The sequence below is a fragment of the Oenanthe melanoleuca genome, chromosome 1, assembly GCF_029582105.1.
Source record: "Oenanthe melanoleuca isolate GR-GAL-2019-014 chromosome 1, OMel1.0, whole genome shotgun sequence".
NCBI lineage: Eukaryota > Metazoa > Chordata > Aves > Passeriformes > Muscicapidae > Oenanthe > Oenanthe melanoleuca.
This window is the reverse complement of record NC_079333.1, coordinates 93,131,951-93,156,075: the sequence shown is the minus strand read 5'-3', so window position 1 is coordinate 93,156,075 and position 24,125 is coordinate 93,131,951. Positions and strand designations below refer to the sequence as shown.

General features: G+C 40.5%; 1 protein-coding gene across 2 annotated transcripts in view; it reads left to right on the top strand.

Moving 5' to 3' along the window:
• The window catches only part of ARHGAP6 (Rho GTPase activating protein 6), a 302,154-nt gene that overhangs the window by 224,092 nt on the left and 53,937 nt on the right, over positions 1 to 24,125 (top strand). For both annotated transcript variants that reach the window (XM_056497746.1, XM_056497757.1), the window contains exon 2: positions 18,839 to 18,998. In XM_056497746.1, the coding sequence (XP_056353721.1) occupies positions 18,839 to 18,998 (160 nt within the window). The remainder of the gene's footprint in view (positions 1 to 18,838; positions 18,999 to 24,125) is intronic.

Here is a 24,125-nt window from a genome sequence, read left to right as displayed (position 1 = left end):
CAGCTGAGGTTGCCTGTGTGCCTTCAGGAGTTTCCCCTCGGCTCATGGCTGAGTCCCAGAGGTGGAGGTGAGCTCTTTTAGGGGGCAGGACACTGACACTGAGCTTTTGGGGGCAGGACAGCTGTGGCTGCAGCCCCACCTCTGTCAGCTCTCCCCCTGGGCAGGAGCCTCTTGTCTCCTGCAGGGACAGCTGCCAGGTGGTGGGATGGCTGCCTCAGTGACACTTATATCAGCTCCTATTGCAAATCAATTGTGTGAGGTGCTGTGATTGAAATGGTCACCTGTTCTGGAATGTGTCCCTGCTCTCCAGTGAGATAAACAAGCTGGGGCAGTGCCTCTTCCCTCTTCATTCTGCCATCTCCTGCTCACCTACTCTGAATTTTCTGAGAGTTTTTGTCTGGGTAGTTTAAGGTTTAAAAAAACTGTTCATCTTGCATGTCTGAGATGATTCTTACCCCCTCACCCATGGTATGGTGAAAAAACAAGTAGGCACATTTTGTAACAGTATCTTCATCAGGATGATGGATGATTCTTAGAATTACTTCTGTAATTACCAGAATTGAAAATAAATGAGAACCTGAGATGTGCAGTCATGCTTAAATAGTTGGCATCTTAGTCTTTCACCTTAGAGCTTAAGGTTTAGATGAAGGAGTTCACTCCTCCTTTTTATGCACCTATTTGCATAAAAAAAAACCTTAACCCAAATGGAACTGTTGATTCTGTTCAGGTGCAATAATAGGAAACTATTTAAAAAAACCAACCTGACACTACTTAGGCTGGTAGAAAATCTTTATTGATTTGGAATACTGTATAATAAAATCACAGCCAGACGTTTCAGATATCAGAAATTAATGTGCTATCAATTTCAATGTGCTTTTAAAGGCTGTATATTGTTTTATTGTGTGCTTTTCTGCACATCACAAAAAACTGTATGGGAAGGAAAGAGTGAAATTAATTTCCAGAGAGAAATGTTTTAGGATACTGGGCATTTTTCCACTGAACATCTCTGTGGAAATCTGGAAAAAAATGTTATGTCAGTTCTTTACAAGAAAACAACGTTCTAACTGCAGTTCTCTTTCCCATCATCAGTAAATCTGAGAAAATTCTTTTGTAATTATTAACTAGCAGAAAGAATGAAGCTTTTTTAGGAAAGCAATTTAGGAGATTATTTGCTTTTAAACAGTCTTCTTGGAAGTGTGAACTGTGGATGGTATTTGTACTATTGTTTTCTGATTTGCTTTCAGATAGAGGGCAGTTTTAGCCCTTTGGAAAAGATGAGGGAGGAGGACAGTATTAACTGTGTTACTGCAATATGTGGATTCTCTGCTTTCTGCACTTCTCTCTGTTACTCTCTGCAGTCCATTGTAGCCTGAATGCCTCGTGTATAGGACAGACTGGCCCTAATGGACTTGAAAGAGCTTTGACTCTTTTCCTGTTGGAGGCTATGGGGGGTTTTTTGAGTGAAGACAGTAAAAGGCAAGGATCTTTAAAGCATCATTGACTTATATTGATTTTCAGTACTTGCTGTTTCATAGCCACAATGCATCAGAACTCGTGATGAGTGTATTATTGCTTCATCTGGTATTTTATTCTCTGTACTGCTATTCATTTTTGTGGGAGTTCACATCCTTAGTAAAACTCATTGGGGCAATTTTCAGGGTGAATTTCTGTTCTGCTGGAAACCATTCTTTTAGAGGCTGGCACCAAAGTAGTTGAAAGGCAGTAGTAGTTATAATTGAAAACTGCAACTGACTGTTGTTTGTTTTGTAATAGCACAGCATATGCCCAGCTCCTAGGGGAAAAGGCTCTTGCAGCAGCTGAAGAATGCAGCCTGTGATCTCCTTCTTCCCAGGGATGCTCCACCCAGCCCCATCACTATAAATGGCAATTGGACTTCAGGGAATTACAGCAGACAAGGAGCTAAGCAAGGGCAGGTTCATCTGCAGCTGCCATTTTCAGTGCTGGGCATGAAATCCATGACCTGCAGCCTTGAGCTGCTGAGTGAGCAGTGGGAGCTGTGCAGCTTTGTGTGCAGCATGGCTTGGGCTCTGCTGGGATGGGTCAGTGCACTGGGGCTGTTGGCAGTCTGATCTGCCCCAGCCACCTCTTCCAGAGGGCTGTGGGAGGGGCTGAACAGATGCTCAGCCTTGGGAAACTTGTTGGCAAGTTTGCCAGAAAACCCAAGTTTTATCAGGCAGCTGTGGAGCTGGCCACTGAGAAGTGACTTCATGTGTCTGCAGCCTGACTAGCTGGTCAGAGCTCAGAGGAGACTTAGTGATGCAGTGAGCAGCCAGGAAAAATGGTATTTAATGGAGGAATTCAGTTCATTCACTACATGTTTGCTATTTAGCCACCATGTAGACATACACCTCTGTGCTGGCCACCTTGCAATGGGAGGAAATGGGGAAAAGGCATTTCTGGAGTTTTGCCCTTATCTCTGTGAGCCAAATGCAATTAATTGCTTCCCCAAAAGTTCCTGTTTCTCACTGCTGGTTGGAAGTGGTGCTGAGAATGTCTCATTAGAGATGGTGATATTTTGAATGCAATCCCGCTGCAGGTCTGGTCTGCTCCACAGCTGATGTGTCAGCATTTGAAACATCCATAATTAGCCCAAACTTTTGTTATTATTGGCTGTCAAATCCCTGTCAAATGGAAAGGGGGAAATTTCACAAAGTCTAAGGAATTCCTGAAGGATAATCCAGTTCACTCTTTAGTGAATTATGTATGGATAATAATAATAATAATAATTATAAGAGTAATAACACCAGTAACATAGGCTTTCATTAATTCTGTGCTGTGTGAAAAGTCAGAGAGGAAAAGCATGTTTAATGTTTATTCAGTGGAGGATTTGAGTGGAGAAGTGTAAGGGAAGTAGGCTTCTGTGGAATAATAAACACAAAGTTATACATTGAACAAATGCTTCATTTTTATTATTCCCTCAGTTTCTGGCTGGAAGCATTATTGACTAGCTATATCCATCTTTACCAAAACTTCCCTTGTAAAAAGTGTTCTCAGGTTGTCACTTTCCAAAAGCACAGAGAGCACACCTGCAGGCTTCTCTCTGCAACAACTGGAGTTTTATGTATTCCTTACATAAATACATACAATGAGATGTGCCTGGACTTTCACATACCTCCTGGAGATAAAGCTTTAAAGCAAATACCAGATACCACAAAGATATTTTAACTCCTAAAAATGCCACAAAATGTGCAAGTGTTGAAAGTGCCTTTAAAATCAATGTCTTCTTTTAGAAATGCACCCAATTTTCAGCTTGGCCACTGGAAAGTCATTCTTGTAGCTGAGGATATTTATTCTGTTCCATTTTTTGAATGGGATGCAGCTGTTGAATTCTTCAGACCTGAGTAAAGGCTCTTAAAGAGTTTTATTTATATCCGTTTTTTTTCTGTCGTCCTCTGTTTCTGAACAAATAGCAACAACTTCAGCTACTGAAAATTGTCATACTGCAGCTAAGGCAGGGTGACTTCTCTGAAGAGCTGGACACTACGTGAGTACATACGTGTAATTGTATTAAAGTGTGTGTAACTTCTGAAGGAGGCTGGCATGAGGCAGACTCTCCCCCCTAGTGCAGAATTCCTGTAGGAGATCCCTGGGGATCTGAGAGCCAAGAGCATGTCTAAGGCAGTCAACTAAAACTCATCCACAGCCTGTTAGAAGCATATTGGAATGATACTGAAGTGTATAATCCCTCTTATTTCAAAATACAGGCTTTTGGATTGAGCTTCCCTCGAGTATTCTTTGTGATTATTAATGAGCTGTATCAAATGCTCTTATTTAGCTCATTAAAGGGTAATGCAAATAAGAACTCTTTAGACCCTGTAAACCTCAAAATTGATCTTCTTTCTAGACCCATATGTTACTGGAAGTCTTTGATAGTAAGCTGAAACGCTGTGATATTTTGATGTGAGTAGAGTTTGATCAAAGTTCAAAAGCAATATGCAGTGCTGTTATGTGTCTGTGGGATGGGGATGTTCTTTGTACAGCAACAGTGTGAGATCCAGCAGGAAGCTCAGCCTGGCAGGCAATTGTTGGTTTTACAAGGATACTGCAGTGAAAGCTCTTTGACTTCCTGTGTCTGCGTCTCTTTTTTCTGCAAGAGCTTCATCCTGGCTCCTAAATCCACACTCCTGGTTCCTCCTCTTTTCACTAAACACTTCGCTCAATCAATAACAAAAGGTAAAATTCAAAGAGGCTTATGTGGATCTTTGAGCTGACTAATGTATATTTTAATTGCAGTAATAATGATGTTGACAAGAGGAACTGTTGTGACTACTTAACACAGACATATTAAAATAATTGGATTGGGGATGCTTGCTAGATTGCCATTAAAAATTTGAAATATGAGCAGAGAGCATTGACAGGCAACAGCCAAGGCATACAGGGAATAAGGGTAGGGGAAGACAAGAAATAGAAGAGGGGGTAAGGAGAGGACATTGGAAAGGTTTCATGCTCTTAGCTTATCTAAAAATAGGTTTTCAGTCTGAGTTTGTTTATGTTTGTCTTTCCTTTGCAGACTGTGGATGGAGATGTGTCTTTTCAAATGCTTTAGGAGTAGGGCCTTGGTTTCTGAAACAGGACTTAGAGCTATGGTTGCACATTTGGGGAACTGCTGTGAGCCATGCAACAGACTCTGAGGCAAGAGTCTTCCTGCACCCTCCTTTTTAAAATCTAGTGCAGCATTTTCCAAAATATCAGTCAAGTCCATAGTTGTCCCTATGCTCTGCTTTCTGCAGGTCAGATACCTAAACATCTCCAAAGATGAGAGCTTGTCCTTGTGGTTCAAGGACCAGTGAGGTGTGGGCTGAACCTAATGCTGCTTGTCACACCTGGATTTTGAAGCTACATAAAAATAAAATCTGCTGTGTGGTTTTATTAAAACAAAGCTGTAAAGTGACGTTTTCAGGATATTGCAATGACTCGGAATATGTTTGACTGCTTTTAAAAAAAATCCAGAGCATACCCTTCTTGGAGATGGCAGCAACAGCACCAGCATGTCAGAGCAAACCCAGCTTTGGTTCCTCCAGGATGGCTTTTAATTCTCCATCAGCCTTTCAGTCTCTGCAGCTCCTTATGATGTTTTTCTTTTCTGGAAAGAGGAATGATGCTGCATGTTCTCTCTTCATCTGTCTCAATGTATGGGCTTTTATTAGAGTCTAATATAACTTGTCAGAGTATTTACGTCATCTCTTCTGGAGTCATCAGTTTCTGGTGATGGATAACACTTAGAATCAAGAGATAAAAACCCCCAAGTTAAATATATTTAATTGGTTTTTATTTGCTTTCTGCTTTTTAGAGATTGTGAGCACAGGCAGAGGGTGTCTGGAGCAGATGGGTGTTTTGTGGTTACTGGACCAGACAGCAGAGATATAATTAAAGTGCCTTTTTTGCATGTGCAATTTGCAACCACTTCTCTATTTTCACAGGTCTTAGGATCATATGAAGTGTAAATTTAATAGAGGTTGTTGTACTTCTCTTATTTATTTCTATTTCTGAGTGAGCTGTTTCAGCTGAACCTAGTGCCTATAACCTTGTATGGCTCTGGATGCTCAGTCTGTCTCTCAGGCTCCATGGCAGAGTTCAAAAAAGAATACAGGAAAGCCTAAACTAGTCAGTGTTTTTTAGTTACTTTTCATGGAAATGCAAAGATCCAGTATGTTTTTGTTCACAATAGCTCTGCTGTGTCTCCTAGAAGCTATTCTGCAAGAGGTTTTATACCCCAGGTTCTTTCTAATGAGCCTGGAGGGCTTTTGGTGGTGGGATGCCATCCCTGGGACTGAAGGAAGGAATCTGTCACAGGAACTCCTGCTTGCAAGGAGAAAATACATAGTTATATGTACAAAGTTCTTGAATGGCAGCCAACATGAGGCACACCAGCACATTTTGGACTGAAACCATCATTTTTAACTGCAAACATTTTTTAGATTTTCACCAATTGTCCACAGGAAACTTACCTCTTGTAAGTGTTCTTTTTAAGACAAAATCTGAAAAAAACCTAACATTTTAGGTCAATTCTGTTTCTGAAGCTGTTTTTGACAGTTCCATGAGGCATTTATGTCTAGAATTGGTCATTGATGTAACAAGAGATCAGCCAGAGGAATTTGGTTCTCTTAATCCTGCACCTTTCCAGAGTGTGAGAGAATCCTTGGAATCCCATACTCCTTGTCTGTGAATGACAAAGTTACAATCTCAGAAGAACATAATTTTTCTGTGAGACTTTTGGCCAAGCTTAATTCAGAATTTAAAATGAATATTTTGGAGTGCTCTGGGAAAAAATTAATCCAAGGAATGAAAGAAATGTTCATTCTCTTCCTTTTTGTTGCTTGTAGGGTATATTTTATATAACCTCTCCATAAGCTGTGAACATTTTGTGTTATAGCATTTAATTATATTAAATGTTAAAACATTAATAGCGTGTTTTTAAATATAAACATGTGCATTACTGAAAAAAGCAGTTTGAAATGGGCAAAATAAGTCCCTAGATGTGCTGGTAGCTAATAGAAATTATATACAAATAAGTTCAACTAGATAGCATAGACAGTGCCCCAAAGAACCTTGGGATTTTTTTGCAGAGAACACTTTTAGTGTATAGTGAATAACTTGAAAAATCCAGGTTCAAAGCAGAATTCAATTTCTAAGAAGGAAACTCTGTCAACCTGTATTTCCAATAAATAGTTCCAATATTGCTTCACTTTTTTAAAATCTAAGATAAAGGAAAAGACCCATCTCTGGAGCTCAGAAGTAAGAGGGGGACAGACTGTCTCAACAGTTCACAGACATTAAATTTCATCTTTATGCAGGCCACCAAGAAAGGTTGGTGATTTTTAGATCCTCTGTTTGCAGGGCAGCTGCTGTGTAGAGATGGAAATGGCAGTTCCTTCATCTCATGGTTTGAGTGAGCCAGGCTCAAGAAGGAGCACAACCCCAGAATTTTGCACATTAAGGAAACTCAGAGAATATTGGCACAAGGATTATGTGGGCTAAAGAAACTTATTTTTGAAGAAAGATTGCAAGGACTACAAATGTACAGCGTATTTATGAGAGGACTTACAGGACACTGCTTTTTGGCTGCAGCATCTCCAAGGTCAGTGACAGTACTTTGCTGAGGTTATTCAGCTCTCTCTGCAGACAAGGCAGCTTTTTTGCCTTGGAAATTCTGTATGGTTTGATGCTTAATGTGCAGCACACCAGCTGGTCTTGGCACCTCTCAGCCCTGGGCAGCAGTGTGGAAGAAGGCTGGAAATGGAGGTGAGGAGCTGCATAATTTGAGGATTTGATGTTGGATCTGAGAGGCACTGAAAATGCTGAGCCCTCTGCAGTGATTTCCCTGGGCTTTCATAAGGCTCCAAAATTAGGGGCATCTGATGTCCGAGTTTGGTGCTACCAGGAACCAGACTAATGGAACCAGACTAATGGCCAAGATGTCAGCCCAGGAGGGACTGTGAATTTTTGGGCTGAGTATCTCATACCTGGCTGGTGGGCAGCTCTCCAGCCTGCTGATTTAGAGGTGTGCAAAGCAGCTGGGTAGATATTTGGAGGAAAAAAAATGCAGGAAGTTACACTACATAATGTCCCTTGCCATTGCTGTGAACTCTAGCCCATGATTCTGTGTGCAATCTGATGAAGAGCTAGGTCGTGCCAGCTGACAAACAAACTTGTCACTCTGAAGAATGACTTGGTGAAAAGCCACACAGGGCAGAGCTGCCATCAGAATAATGGGTGATTCACTGTTTGTTTCTCACAAATTTCCTACGCTCTCTGCCCACGCAGTATAGATGACAGCATTCTGTATGGGGACTGTGAACATGACAGACATTATTTATGAAGCAGCACCTTTTTCAAGGATTTTTTTCCCCTAGCAGACTGTGTAAAGTGCTCAGTCTCTGTGTTGCTGTTGTCAGAATTGTGTTGTAAATATAGCTGGCCTGCCTGAGTAAATGTTCAAAGGTGTTTTAAACAGCTCTGTGCGAGGTCAGGCAGAAGCTGCTGAGAGCTCTTTGCTCTGTTCTGCAGTCTGTGTTCTTTGCTGTGTCCAGCACTCTTGGCTACTCCTGACAGAGGGAGAGTTGGGAAGCTGCAGTTGATCCTGAGCCTGCACATCCCCAGGCTGAAGGATTTTTGGGAGGAGATCTGTGCTGTCCTCACAGCTCCTTGCACTATCTCAGCACATCTCTGGAGTAAGAAGCGGGGAACCCAGTCACAACTTGTCTGTGTGACTGAGCTTTTCCTTGGGCCAGGCTCTCAGCTTGCTTCAAAGTGGAGAAAGGAAAAGATAATTTTTCCTCTTTAAGATTCATGACGTCTGGCAGCAAAAGGTGTCCTGGGAGTCGCAGCTGCTCCAGCTGGGCTCACTCTCAGCTGCTTAGTACACAGCTGCAGGTCAACAACATTATTCTTAATTTATTTTATGATACAGCATATCTGGATCTGCATCCTTAATTCAAGCCTGGTTTGATCAAATACTAAAGAACACTGAAGACAAAAGAGAGCTCAGTTAATGGGTAAGGAAACCGAATAATCTTGTATGTCATAGGATAGAGGTAAGTGTGATGGAGAGCATCGTCTGAATGTGGTGTTCATGGTGACATCAGGTTTAATGTTTTTGGGCTTTAGATGGATTTGAAAAGAAGTGAACATCTTTGATTCAGTGGGGAAAAAATCTGGCACTACCAAGCGTTGCCAGGGATTACCAGGCTCTGGAAATCCATCAACAAACTGAGAGCCCTCAAATACTGTTTGTTTGCAGACCAGTTCATGACCATGCCTGTTTTCATAAAGACTGAGAGTAATGAAACTATGGAATGAGAAGTGACACTAACATTGGAAACCAAACTGTGTAATTAGGTTGATTTGCACTGGAGTGGCTTTGTCAGGTGGTTTGCTTTGGAGTCTGTGGTGACATGTCTATCCTTTTTCCTGTGCTCTGTGCATGAAGGACACATAACCCAGGCAGTTGTGAGCAAAATATGCTGGGGATAAAGGGGTTTTGAAAGCTGATGGCATGACAGCTGCTGCTGCACAGGTTCATTTTGGCAAATAACAGTTTCTGTAAGCATCAGGTTTTATGGCCACGGCTGTGTTGCTGTTGCATTTTTAAATTCAAGCTAACTGCATACAAGAAAGTAGAGACCAGAGCTATTCTTTATCTGGCTCAGTCTGTGAGGAGCTTGTAACTCTAGCAATTGTTTCTGTTTTTCATAACAGTGGGGACTTTATGGCTATTTTTCCCCTTTTCTGTCCAAAGTAAATGTGCTGTTTCAAAACAAAGAAGTGGAGGAATGTCTGGTGGGCACAGTTTGGATTTGGGGTCCTTCAGGTTGGAGGGGCAGTTTAGAAAATACACTTTTTTCTTGAAAATTGATGATGCAGCACAGTGTTTGTGTGGAGCCATTTTACATTTCTTAATTTAGAAGTCACATTTTTAACAAGCCTCCATATTAATAGACAATGGTGAGCTTCAGGGTGCTCTTTTGTGATCTGTCCAGGTATGTACAAAGATCCATCAGTCTGACCTGTAGCTATATATCCATTCAGAGCTGTTTGTATAGTTCCAGTATAGTTGAAGTGGTTTCTTAAAAAATGTTTAAACTCTGTTTGGTAGTGAACTTAATGGCAGATCAGCAGAGTCATGTATGCTAACAGTAAATTTTTTTATAAGAAATGCCAAAATAGTGCTTTGCATTAAGCTAATGTAATGTCCTGTGCTGTGTTTTGCAAAAAGGTATCACATTGTGCTTCATTGCATAGAAAGAAGAGGAAAAGTAATTGCATGGATGAAAAGTATTCATGATACTAAGGAGTGCAAAGCCACCTCTTTGTAGTCATGGTATTTTCCCTTGTTATTAGATTTTGTGTATTTTCTGAACTTTTCCATAGAGAATTGTCTTTGCGGGGTCTTCAGGAAAGAAACAGAATTGGCAAAACAGCTGCTGGTGTGGGTGGAATTTGATATCCCAGATCTTATAAAAGCCCCAACAAACAAAGCAAGAAATGCAGTCCCAATGAACGGGAGTGGGTTGGCAGAGCACTGTAACTCAGTGGTGCAGACATCAGTGTGTAGCACAGGGTAGTGTCTGCACACGTGAACATAGTGTGAGTGATAAAACTGATGTGTAGAGGGATTATGTAGCACAAGAAGTAAAAACTCCTGTTCTCTAGGAGCTGATTGCTTTCTTGTTGCATGTTTGAAATGCACTTGTCCCTGCCTTCTAGAACTCTTGTGTTGCTTACACTGCAGCACTGCTGTCTGGTGATATAAACTCATGACTCAAAGAAAACTTCCTTAAATAATGAAATGGCTCCTGCAACCTTCTTTCAGCCTTTATCTCAGCCAGTTTATGAAAAAGAGAATGGGCATGAGGAAGCACATGGTCACAGTGCAGAGTTGGTGGGTGGTCACTGTTAGAGGTGTCCAGGTCAGCTCTGAGAGTAGCTGTTCTTGCCATGAGTTTGCAGATGGCTCTGGAGGGGGCTGGAGATTGCTCTGGCAGTCTCTGCTGAGGCTCAGCACGGTAGGGGGGGAGATGTTGGAGTATACAATGGCCTCCTGAGTAGGGCAGTTGTCTGGGATGGGGTGAACCTGGATCCATGGGCCAAGCCCAGCAGCATGAGTTCAGTAAGACCAAGTGCTGGATCCTGCACTTTGGCCACATCAGCCCCATGAATCTCTCTGGTCTGAGGGAAGAGTGGCTGGAAAGTGGCCCCATGGAAAAGGACCTGAGGGGTAACAGTGGCTGAACATGAGCCAGCAGTGCTCAGGGGGCCAAGAAGATCAATGGCATCCTGGCCTGTTGAAAAAATAGTGTGGCCAGTAGGTCAAGGGAGGTGATTCTTCCCCTGTCCTGGGCACTGGTGAGGTCATACCCCAAGTTCTATGTCCAGTTCTGGCCCCCTCACCAAGAAGGACACTGGGATGCTGGAGTATGTCCAGAGGAGGACAGCAGAGCTGAGGAAGGGCCTGGAGCACAGATCCTGAGTGGAGAGGCTGAGGGAGGTGAGCTGGTTCAGCCTGGAGGAGGAAGGTCAAGGGGGATCCTACTGCTCTCTGCAACCAGCAGCAGGAGAGGACACACCCTCAAGGTGCACCTTGGCAGGTTCAGGTGGAACATTCTGAGTAATTTCTTCACTGAAAGGGTTGTTCAGCATTGAAATGTGCTGCCCAGGGAGGTGGTGTAGTCACTGTCTCTGGGTTGTTCAAGAAAGGATGTGGCACACAGTGCTTGTGGCTTAGTTTACATGGTGGTGTCCAGTCAAGGTTGGACACGATGATCTCAGAGGTATTTTCCAACCTGAATGATTCTGTGTGAAAGCCTGGTTCAAACTCTTGCTCTGGGTCACTTAGTACAGATTTCTTCCCAAGTCCTTTGTGTTTCAGCTGAGTAACTGAGTCACTTTACTCCCCAAATGTAAGTATTTAGAGATGTCTTGCATTTTGAACCTATCAATCACACCCAGCCTCACTCTTCCCCCAAAAGAAGAAAATAATGTTTTCCATTGTTTTCCAGCCAGAACTGGTATGTAGGTAGTTGGATGACTGTTTTCCTGTGTGCAGCAGATCTCATTTTTCTTTCTGTCAGTTGTACAAATTTGTAGGAAAGATTGAACCACTTGAAACAGTAAGAATAGGGTTTTGTGTTGAATTAAAGACTCTACTGTTAGTCAGATCTTAGTTCTTGGAGTTACAGAATTATTTGATTTCTTTACTTCATTATGAGATTCTGATACTATCCTTGTCAGATCATGTAATCTGCATGAGTCTTAAAAGCTCAAAATCCAGGAAGTAAACTAAAGTACTCAAATATGTATTTTTAGCTTTGTGTACAATACTTAGGCAGATACAATTTTTGCAGGCTTGGAAATTACAATGTGTACTCTTTCACATGCATTCTCTCTTTTAAATAGTAGGTAATTTCCTTCCTCCTAAAATGCTGCAATTTTTTCTTTTATATGGAACATAATTCAAATAGATGCCACTCCTAACTGTTGAAAGCATTGGCTGTGGTCACATTGATACTTCTAATTGGATGCATAAATAGTTGACTTTTGTGCTGTGCAAGCAGAGATCCTCATTGTTTCACCAGGATATTTCATACTACTTCAGGATCATATATCCAGATAGGACATATAATTATATTTTTTTTCATTCAGGTTGTTTAAATGCAGTTCACATATAGTTTCAGCCTTCCTGCAGAGTTTGTTATTCCCAGTGAAGCAGGAGCAAGTTTTAAGGCTTCGAAAAACCTAGCACTAGCCTCTCAAAACGTGCAGTAGATGAACCAATGGAAGGGAAAATAATTCTCCTCTTAATGAAGCCAGGATATCCCAGATCTGCTGTGATGAGATTGATGAAACTTTTGTAGCTCATTACTCTCAGAGGTTTAATTACTCCAGTTTTTCAGCTTGTTACTTCCTGCAGTTAAAGTTGTGACAGCACTGCTTGTACCCTTCACCTGCAGCAAAATTCAGAGTATTCCAGTATGGCTTCTCTCTTATGCATGAAAACACACAAAAATCTGTTTATGTGAAGGCTGACAAAATTCCAACTGCAATTCTGAAGTTGAGTCTGGGCTTTTTAAGGTGTTCTGTCTCTGCTTTGACACCTCAAAAAAAGTATTTGGACCCTTCCAGTTTAATTGTTCTTCTTCCTGATAAATCTCTTAAAAAACACTGGTATCTGCTGAAGTAAGAAATCCAAAAAATCTGACAATAGATTTTGATGCATTTTAGGGAAGCTTTCTAACTTCTGGAGGTTGATTTTCTGAATCTGTTGGAAAAGTTCAGTATAGAGTCTATATGTTGGGCATGAATATTTTGCTGGGCAATACCTTTGTACATCATTCAGGTTTATTAATGTCAGAAAAGGAATCAAATACGTCTCCATTATACATCAGGTTTTTGTAAGAGAATACTTTTTAAATACTCTAAACATGAAATAGTATCCTGAGGCATTTAGAAAACTTGGAAAGGTTGATCTGGAAATATTTTCCCTTTTATTTTAACAATTTTAATACTGATGTGAAAGCATGCTCATTGTTCTGCTCTCTGTTTATCCTTAGACTAAAGTTAGTTTTTACTCTGGTAAATAGAAATCATCACTGTAATAGTCTGAAATGTGTATCTTTACCTGGGCAGGGGTTCATGCCTTCTTGCTAGATGAAGTATTTCTGTTGTGGGTGTGAATTCTGTCTCTCCTGAGTGGAAGACCAGCTTTCCAGTGTTCCCACAGGGGTTGTATTGCAGTACTGATCCTCAATACATGGATTTCCAGCCTTGGGAATGAGACAGAATATGAGGAAGTGCCTGTCTTTGGCAATGCAGTGCTAAATTAATTGCCATTAAGTAGTTTTAATATCTCAACCAGTTTTTTATAAAATGTGATCTTTCTGATAAAGCTACACTTAAATACAATATAGTGTGAGATAAGGCAACTTTAGTGCAAGGCTTCAAACAGAATCATCTGGGCTGTACTTACTCTCTTCCTAGTGGAGACATTATATTAATACTTTTGCCACTGACGTCAAGGGGAACAGGATGTCACCCTAGATAACAACCTTAGTGAAGTCAGTCTTTCTTAATGAAGATTAATTGTTGGGGCCCCATACTTTGTACATCCATGTTTAGATACCTTCCTCTGAATGCTGTGATGTCACACAGCAAGCCTTGTGCTTCTTTGTGCAGTGTTGAGGTGGCATTTCATTCATCTGAAAGAATTCTTTGCAGTAGTAGCAGACACTTGGGAGCAGCTGTGTGATCCCAGAGCATCCTGGGTTGCAGTAGTTTGTAATGCCTGCTGGAAACCAGTCTGCTGCCTCTTAGTGCACTGAGCTGGCTGTGGAAGAGAATCTGAACTGAGGGTGGCAGAGAGTCAGGCTGTGGCATATTTGTACCATCTTCTGCTTTTTAACTCTTCATTAATTTGCAGGTGGTTATCTAGGATGGCACTAGTAAAGGAGTTTCCATGCAGTCCTTAACTGTATCTAATGCAAGTTTTCTCCTTCTCCTCCTTCATTCTCATCCTGTCCAGGAACAGTAATTCTGTATGTTGATTCAATAGGACAGAGTATGTAGCTATACTGAAGTGGCTGACTTTTACTTCAGAACTAATTTTGGTTCTTACTAATAACAACACCAGGGAAATGAAGAAGAGAGGGATTACCTGTACCAACAGCCAAATTGTGTGAGTTTATGCCTGAGGAGTCTGGAAATAGAGAGAATTGTAGAGAGAGCTGAAATAAATGACATGGGGAAGCACAAGGTTGTAAAGTGGCAGTGATAAATGGTTTCATGAAGCTTAAAGAAGTACTTAAACAAACAGAATTAAGACACTCTAATACTATATTTGCCATAGTATTTACAATATAATCTTTTTGTGCAAAAACACTTTTACAGTGGACCCTTCTAAATACAAACACATAGCTGAAAGTTGCTGGGATAGAAAAAGTTGCCAACAGTTTCTGTATTATATGAATATTATATGAACATATGAGGCTTTTCTATAAAGCAAGATTTTCTATTTTGCAAGATTTTCTGCTGGGGGCTTGGGAGAAAGAGGTCAGGCACACAAGAATAGCTTAGATATGCTTAAGAGTAATTTAAGTGCACAGTGTTACTTAAGTCAGGATGTACCACTTAATGTTTATTTTGGAGCTACCAAACATCCAACCTATTAGAAAAATGCTTTAAAGAATATCAGAAAAGCTGCAGTCTGCATCTTATTACATATGTGCTTAAGACTGTGGACAGGAAGTAGAGGGAAAAGGAACAGATTCAGATTCTTCAGAGGCAAAAGGTGCATTTTTCCAGTCATCATCTTTGCTGAGTCATCTGCTCTGGTATTCTAGGTAGTTACCTGGTAAGTGAACTGCTTGTTTGAGTGGGAGTGTCAGAGAGAAAATGCAGCTGGAGTTGCAGCCTTGAGAGGAAAAATACATGACTGGTCGGTGGAAGAAACCAGAGAAGGCTTTTAGACTAGATTATGGTTTCATAAAATTCTTTGAAGAAGGCAGCTGTGCAGTTAGCAGTTTATGTCCTGTTGGGCTGATCACTTTGTCCCAGAACAGTACTGCTGTTTAACACTCTTCTGTTTGTGTGTTGCCTTTTTCTTCTTGGTGACGGAGTCATTTGCAGGGCATATTCAGACCTATAGTTCTGTAATCTAATTAATAGAGAGCAACTTGTGTGCTATGTCTGAACACATATGGGCATGAATTTCAAAAAACAAACACATCATTCTGACTTGTTGCTTAAAGATCTTCTCCTCCTTTTAAACTTCCAGCTAAGTCATGCTGATGTTGAATTAGGCTGGTGAAGTGTTGCCTCTCATATGTAGAGAGAAACAGAAAATATTCTTCATATATGTGCTGCCCTTTTCCTCCTTTGGTTGCCCCACAGAGTGCAGAATAGCTTTAGGCAGATGTAATTACACCAGCACCCATTCTTCAAGGGAGCTTGACTTTTCTGGACCTTTCCCAAGCCTGGAAGATTTTGCAATAATTTACAGGCTGTTTGTATAACTGTGCTTTGGGAGGAAGATGAGATCTTTAATTTATCTTGTGTTTTGTGAAGCATAGGAGTATTTGAATAGATTAAATTCTCAAATACTATGTTTTGACTCATAGAAGACAGTGATATATACGTGATATGTATTTGAAAAATGAAACAGATTTTTTCAAGGAAATGTTTCTTGAGCCTTTAAAGATTAGGAGATTTCATTGGCCCTACCTACTACATAATTTTCCAAAAATATTTTAGTTTATTAGTCATGTGTTCCATTAGCATAATAAAAACCTATGTTAATGTGACCTAGCAGAGATTTTATCAAACCCATCAAGTGTTGAAAAGGAATGTCTTCTTTAGTGCACAGCAGTTGGGCAGAGTGATTGCACATTCTTTCATCTCACCAACCTGTGTGGCATTGCAAGGTGCAGATGTTGCAAATGACTGTTTTTAGCTAGGCAGTGAGCAGGAACATATGGGGGCAAACTGGCTGAATAAAAACCTGGTTGAAAGGATCAGGCTTCATAATCTTGTTTGGTGCTTTTACCTTTGTGTTGGTTTCAACTCCTTGAATTCCAACAACAACAAAAAATAGAATAATTTAGGTTGGAAAAGACTAAGATCATCAAGTTCAGCATGAAGCACTGCCAAGTTCACCACTAAACCATATCCCTAAGAGCCATCTCTGCACATCTTTTAAATGCTTTCAGGGATTGTGATCCCAGCACTTTGCATGGGTGGAAGGTGGGATGTTCATTCCATGCCTAGGCAATGCTGAGTTGGGTATATGGGCTCTGCTCATACAAAGCAGCCCAGCCCTGTGCAGAGGTTTGCTGGAGTCCCCAGAGCAGGACCTTGGTGCAGGGCTGTACCACAGCTCACTGCTTGCAGTTACAGAGCCACCTCAGAAATAAGGCTGAGGATGAGGAGGTACCTCCAGGGCTAAAAATTGCCAAGGGTAAATCTGTCTGAAAAAGAGGAATATTTCATGTGTTCATGCAGAATTCAGTTAAGGAACTTTTGCCTAATTTGTGGTAATTCCTAGAAGCCCCATGCTGCACTACAGGAAATAGGACATGTATTCTGTTGCTTTAACGTTTTCTAAGGGGGGAAAGTTTTGCTTCCCATTCCTGTTTTAATACTAAGGGTTAGGATTTAAAAATTTTTATGGTAGATGTATCAGTGTTGGTTTTGTTTATGAAAATGCTCATGATGGAGAAATAATTTAGATAAAACACCCCTAAACTCCATGATAAAAACGTATATTTCTCTGTCTGCATCATTTTGACTGTAGAATACTTCATATATTATGTGTTCATGAGGATTGAATGGCATACTTCTATGCCTATAAAGTTTATTTTGCATTATCAGAGTTGGAAAGGAATTAGTTTTGTTCTATACATTATCTGGTTGTGGATGCTGTTCTTGATCACTTTTATCTACAAATGGCAACAGCTTTTTAAAAAATGCAAATGTTTACTTGCAGTTTTGCAAATAAAGTTTATGTGACTCTTGCTGGTTTGATTTCGCTTGAGTTAAGCTACACAGCTTGACTTGTCTTACTGTGCAAACCTTTAATTTGAGATTACTAAATCTGGTTAGTCAACAATAAGGCACCAGAAGAGCAAGAAGAGGTGAAGAGGCAAAAAACGAAGTAAAAAATTGCAGTACTCAAATACTAGGGGAACAGAGAAGTTTTGCATTTGTGGCCCATGTGCATATAAATACCATAAAGACTTTGATATGTACAATAAGTATATAGAGGTCCAGCTGTTGGCATTGAGGTAATGCCTTTATCTATTATGGTTACCTAATGACTTACAAAAACTACTCTGGCAAAAAAAAATACTATGCTGAACTCAGACATATTTCTTGAATCACAAGAAAAGGTGTTAATTGTGTAATTCCTTTAATCTGTGTTGCTAAATGGTGCTGCACATTTGTTAATGGTTTTTGTCTCATACTTCTGTGTGAATACACTCACACATTCATAGGTGTACATATGTGTTTAAATGCAAATGTATGCACAGGTTGTATGTGTGTATATAAACATACATGTACATTCACTGGCAAAATATATGGAAATAAGCACAAAGATGTTTACATACAACAGGATGCATAAGTAATAAAGGATGCTAAGTAAAGTAAAAATTTACTGATTTTTATATTAAGGATCTTCAGCTAATATTTTTTAAAGTCAGTGGATATCCTTTGACTGCAGATGAATGTGCAGATGAATCATAAGTTTACAGTGAAAAAAGGTGTATGCAATGAAGGTACAGATGCTGAAAATGAGAGTGAAGTTCATTAATTGTAAGTCTGCCATGCAGTGATAAAGGCAGGTTGGTGGGTTTCTTACAGCCCAGCTGATGTGCATCAGAGTTTTTCATTATCAGCAGCTGCATCAGGTTATACTTAGTGGAAAGATTCATGTCTATTTTTTAACATGGTTAGAATGAAAAACAAATTCTTCTTTCTCTCCCTATAATAATCTGTGCTGTTTGTTGATGCTTTGATGAATTCTGAAAGTCTTCCTTTAAGTTAATTGTCAGGCTTTAAGCTTCTTTTTGTGCTCGCTCTTCTTTTGAGTGATTATTACTTCTCTGGCCCAAGCTGAATACTAGGAGAGTAGTTTTTTGTATAGATTCTCACAGGTGGGATGTACAACAGCTAAAGCTTTCAGTTTGCTTTCTGAGCATAATTGCTACCTTACAGAGATGTAGCATATCTCATGCTGTTTTCCTCTATAAATGTTAACAACTAGGTTGTTATTGCAGCTCCTCAAAAACATGGAATATTTTGTCCTTTAGTTGATCATATTCTAAACACAGCCTTGTCATAAGCAGGAGATGAGATGTGTTGGAAGAGGGGCTCAGCCAGTGCTCTGCTGGAGTCAGATTAGCAAGATGTGGGAGATAAGATTCATGTTGTCCATGGGCCTTTGGAGGTCTGCTGCTCTGGCCAATGGTGCAGGAAAGGAATTAAGTGACAATCAAGTAAGCAAACTAGGGAAAGCAGGCAAGGATGCTTTTCACCCCTCCTTCCCTGCTTTGTGCTTTTTGTTACTGGAATCCTAATATTTTTGCAACAATACTTGATTAAATGGCCTGAGACAGAATTGACTTCTTGTTTTGCATGTCTGTATCCCTTTTAAGGAATGCTGCTCTAGGGAAAATAAAGATATTTGAAAGGTTGGAGATGTCCAAGAAAATGGCCTTTTGGTGAGAAGAACCTGTGTTGTTTTTTCTAGCAGTAAAAGAGATGGTTCTGTTTATCAAGCTGTGAATACCATACGATGCTTCACATTTTTCCATTTGGTTTCCTGCAGGGTGATTTCACTTGGAACAGCATGTCAGGGCGCAGCGTGCGGCTGAAGTCAGTTCCCGTTCAAAGCCTCTCGGAGCTGGAGCGTGCTCGGCTGCAGGAAGTGGCTTTTTATCAGTTGCAGCAGGACTGTGACCTGGGCTGTCAGATTACTATCCCCAAAGGTAAGGGCTTGATAAGCTGTCTCTGTTTAGATTGTTAAGCCACTGATTTCATATCATAGCAGTAAACACTGAGGTTTTTTATTCCACAGATACTGTCTTTTATTTCAGTTTTGCTTAACCATGGTTATTATGTAAAAACGATGAGTAAAGTTGTTTGCTGTGTCCACGTGGGAGTGGGATCATCTTATCGAGGGCAGATGTCTATAGGGTAGATAATCTAAATCACACCCATTCATACCAGGATGTCTTGATACGCAGTTCAGAGAAAAATGCTGTTCTTACATTTCCTGATATCCAGAATTAAATGTCTATGTAGGTCAGGTAGGTCTTGCCATAAGTGTTTTTTATCACTCTGTATAACATTGTCTGTGAAGGAAGCCAACTCTCACTAGTTCAAATAGATAGTGAAGACATTTATGTCAAATAATATGAATCCTACCCAAGTTTTCCTAAAGTTGCTTATTTCCTAGCAAACAAGTTAATTTTCAGCATAAAACATCAAACTCCTAGGAAACAGGAGATTAAATGAAAAGGAGAAGCTCACCTGTTGGAATCCTGATGCAGGATATGTGCATGTGGTAGACCTGTACTTAGGTTACTGTGCAAGAGATCTAAACCTCACCAATGAGAAAGTTTCTGTTGTTTCCTGTGGGCTGCAGATCAAGCATAGCAGAGATAGCTGTTGTGCAATCATCTGTGAATCTGGCTTTCCTGTTGTTCCTTTGCAGTTGAATACTTACATAAGGAACAGCAAGGGATCACTGAATTCTCACCTTTGACTCTGACCAGAGGTCCTGTGTGGTAGCATATACACAGTGATGCCACAGGAGCAATTTTTAATGAGTCCAAGTTTAGCAGAAAAACAGTTGTCCATTCTATGAAAATACTGACGTAGGAAAGAACAAATGTGAAAGAGACAGGCTTTTATATTCATCAGCTTTTTAGGGTCTGCAGAAAAATCCTGCCAAAACCAATAAGGTCCAACTTCACATGGATAACAAGGCATCAGTTTGTAGTGAGATGGATTTAATCAACTTCTTCAAGACTCACCAACTCTCTGGTCCCTCAAAAAAAAGGTTCAATCAATTGGGAAACAATTTTATAGGCTATTCATAGGAGGAACTGGAACACTAAGGGCATTGCAATAATTTCTGAGTCTGAACTGCCAATGACTGTTCCTGGAGATGATACACATATGGAGGTCCCACCATAAGGATGTGTGGTAATACCATCCAAGACAATTGAGTATACACATTCCCAGAATAGCTTAGTTTGGAAGGGATCTTAAAGGTCATGTAGTCCAACCCCTGCAATAAGCAGGGACATCTTCAACTAGATGAGGTTGCTCAGAGTCCCATCCAACCTGGCCTTGAATGTTTTCAGGGATCAGGCTTCTACCACCTATTTGGGCAATCTGTTCCAGTGTCTTATCACCTTCATTGTAAAGTTTTTTTTTACACCTACTCTAAATCAACCCTCTTTTGTTCTAGAACCATTGCCCCTTTTTCTGTTGCAACAGGCCCTACTAAGAAGTCTGTCCTCCTCTCTCTTTTAATCCCTCTTTCATTACTAAAAGATTAAGATTTCTCCAAAGTCTTCTTTCTCTGATCTGAACAACCACAACTTTGTCAGCCTGTCTTTGTAAGAGAGATGCTCCTCTGATGATTTTTGCAGCCCTTCTCTAAACCTGCTCTGACAGGTCCATGTCCTTCCTGCTCTGAGGACCCCAAAACTGTATGCATCACTCCAGGTGGGATCTCACCAGAGAGGAGCAGAGGGGCAGAATCCCCTCCCTCACCCTGCTGCCCACTCTGCTTTGGATGTGTTTGGTTTTCTGGGCTGCAGGGGCTCATTGCTGGCTCATGTCCAGCCTCTCACCCACCAGCTCCCCAATCCCTCCTCAGCAGGGCTGCTCTCAATCCTTCATCTCCAGTCTCTATGGGTGCCAGGAGCCGTCCAGGGCCAGGTGTGGGACCTCATGAGGTTTGCATGGGTCCAGTTCTCAAGCTTGGCCAGGTCCCTCTGGATGTGACCCATCCCTCAGGTGTGCCAGCTGCACCACTCAGTTTGCTGTGGTCAGTGGATTTTCTGAGTGTGTAATCAATATCACTGCCTGTGTCACTGATGGAGATATTACACAGTGGTGGTGCCAATATGGACCCTGAGGGACTCCACTTGTCCCCAGTCTCCATCTGGACATTGAGCCATGTTCAGAAACCTTGAGCTTTGAAGAGGGAGTATTGCTTTTGTGTTCTGCTTGCTGTTTCCTGCTGGGACTGCCATGAAAGCCCAACTGCTTGGGGAATCATTCAGGTTTGAATCACACACAAGAACTATTTTTGTTTTTACAGCATATATATACATGGGTAAATATAAAACATGAAAATAGTTTTAGATATATTGAGTCTGAAAAGTGTAATTGTAAGCATAGAAACTAAAGAAGAATATAAATTTTTGTTAAACATTTGAAAATAAAAGGCATTTCAAAAAGTTAGGAACTCCAGGCTACTGTTTCATCTCTACCTCTGGCCCCATCATTTAATGTGTTTCTTGGCTCAGTTTGAATTGGAAGTAAATTGGCTGTACAGATCTGCTCTTCAGTTTGGATGTACCAGAGAGATTATTAATAAGAGGCAAAAATTTCATACCTGCATTCTTGCTTTGAATGACCAGATCATTAAATTTTCTGTGTTTTAAGGTATGCATCATGAAGGAATAGCCAGTGCAATTAATTGAATTTTAAAATATTTTAGTGCCATCTATTGAAGGAAGTGAAGGTAATAGCTAGATTTAAGGTACATTTAGTATTAAACTCTCCATCCAGTTTCAAAGCTTGGCACCAGTTTTGACAACAGAAATAAATAATATTTTGAAGTGGGTATATATAATAATCACTCTATCAATCCATCATGCTACATCTGTGCTGGCACTTTGGTAGAAGAATAAGAATCTACCATATTCTGATATTATTACAGATTGCTTTAGGCCCTTTGCAGAGACACTGTGAAGTCCATCTCATGTTCCTATCATTTTTAAATGTGTGGAATGAAAATTTATGACAAGTATTTACAGGCAGCCATTCAGTTAATTGTCACAGTTGAACATCATGTGTAAACTGGGAATTTCAAGTTTTATCCATGTGAAACTGGCTTGGACACTTTGGGCATGCCAGAATGCAAATAAAATAAAATTCCATCACAGTCATCAAGTTAAAACCAGACTCAAGTTAAAAACAGACTGTTAAACATTTTCTGTTTAAAAAATCCAAATCCACATTAGTGAGATTTAGAGCTAATACTGTCTGAGAGAGCTGGAGGAGCTCTGTAGGTCTGGAGAGATCCAGAAAAAGGAAAGATGTACTCTCCAAATCTCTTCTACTTCAAGTAAATGCTGTATGAAAATATTCATGAGTAGAGGCAAGTGGAACTATTTATGTATTAGAAAATTTAGAAAGCTGTGTATAGAGTCAGATATGGTTCAGTCTGTGGTTCTTTGGCTGCTTTTCAAAACTTGCTAGAGAATTACATTGGAACATGCATGTGCCTGCAGGCATTTGAATAATTACATTTACTGGCATAGGTATGGTGAAAAGTAAAAATTCATTGTTTTTGGCTAGCAAGTGTTTGTGCCAAATGTGCTTGCATGGAGGTTAAACCAGAGTACAGATGCCTCTGCCTTGTCTTTTCAGCCACAGATGTGCTGTTACTGGTTGCTTCATCATAATGCTTCAGTCCTCCCATGCTCAGAAGGTGCTTTTGTCACAGCTAGTGCAGTTTACCTCTTCCAGGGCTCATCTGGCTATTCCCACACTTGTGTAGGAATGCATGGAATGTGGTACCTCATATGTAATCCTTCTTCACTGTATTGTAGCCATTACCATTAATGAAGAACAGTAGTAGCATCTCCTATTAAAATATCCTGTGGTCACAGAGAAGGGATCACTTCCCCCAGGAATTTCTTTAACCAGCATGTCACTTAAAATATGCTACAAATGCACTGAAGTAGGTAATTAGAATGAATTCAAGTTGATCAAGAGGTACAAGTTTTACCTATATGATGAGATGTTTCACGTTTGTTTCTTGTTGTCTTGCTTTTCTGCCTTTTGTCTTTCTTGCCCCCATGTGACTCCCCCATTTGCCACCAGAAACTAGACCAAGAATCATTTATTTTGTGTTGGTTAAGCTGCAGGAGGATGCAATTTCCAGTCAAAGCATTATGCAGTTTCCTTACCAATGCAATTACTCTGTGGAGGATTTTTAATTTGCTAACATTCTGAATGTCACAACAGTACCATTCTGGTAATGCTTCTTTGCAGTTCATGTTTACAATATAGTGTGTTTTTTCTCATTTCAGGGAAGTCATCTTCTCTTTAAAATAGGAGAAAAAAAATGGTAATGAAACTCACTTCAGGTGTACTTACTTTTTGGTGACATCACAATTCTGTGTATGTCCTTGCACACAAGTAGTGAGAAAAATGAACCTTTTACAAAAGGTCTTCACAAGCAAATGCTAACTCGAGTTAGATGGCTTCTGCAGAGTAAAACTGGGATCAGAGCAGCAGAGGAGCTTATTTTCTTCTGTTCATTGGCTCCAGGTACCTCCTGAGCTGAGAGGTTGTTGAATGAGGTTTGATTGGATCAGCTTCCTAAATACCTCATGTTTTTAATGACTCTCTTCACAGTCCTGTCCCACTTCTCTAACCCTGTGTTTGGAAGCAGGGGTAGGAACTACTAGGACATTATGAGTAGAGCAAATGGGGAATTAGGGCTTCAACTCTAATTCAAGTCCTAGAGCATTTGCCTGGGTTTTAAAGGTATGATGGAAGAAGGGTCTTGAATAGGATTTGGGACTCAGGGATCACATTTGAGTCTTCTCTTTATTCAAGAAGAGAGAACGACTGCTTGTTCCCAACAGGATGTTGTCTTCTCAGCTTTGCAGGGCTGGGGGATTTGTGCAGAGAGAGAATAAATGAGGAGAGCATTTGGGGTTGTATGTGGTTTAGTGGTAATTATGCTGGTGCTAGGTTAGCACTTGGACTGGATGATCTTGAATGTCTCTTCAAACCTTGATGATTCTTTGATTCTGTGATGTTTTGGGAGAGAGAGAGTAATTCTTAACTTTACTGCC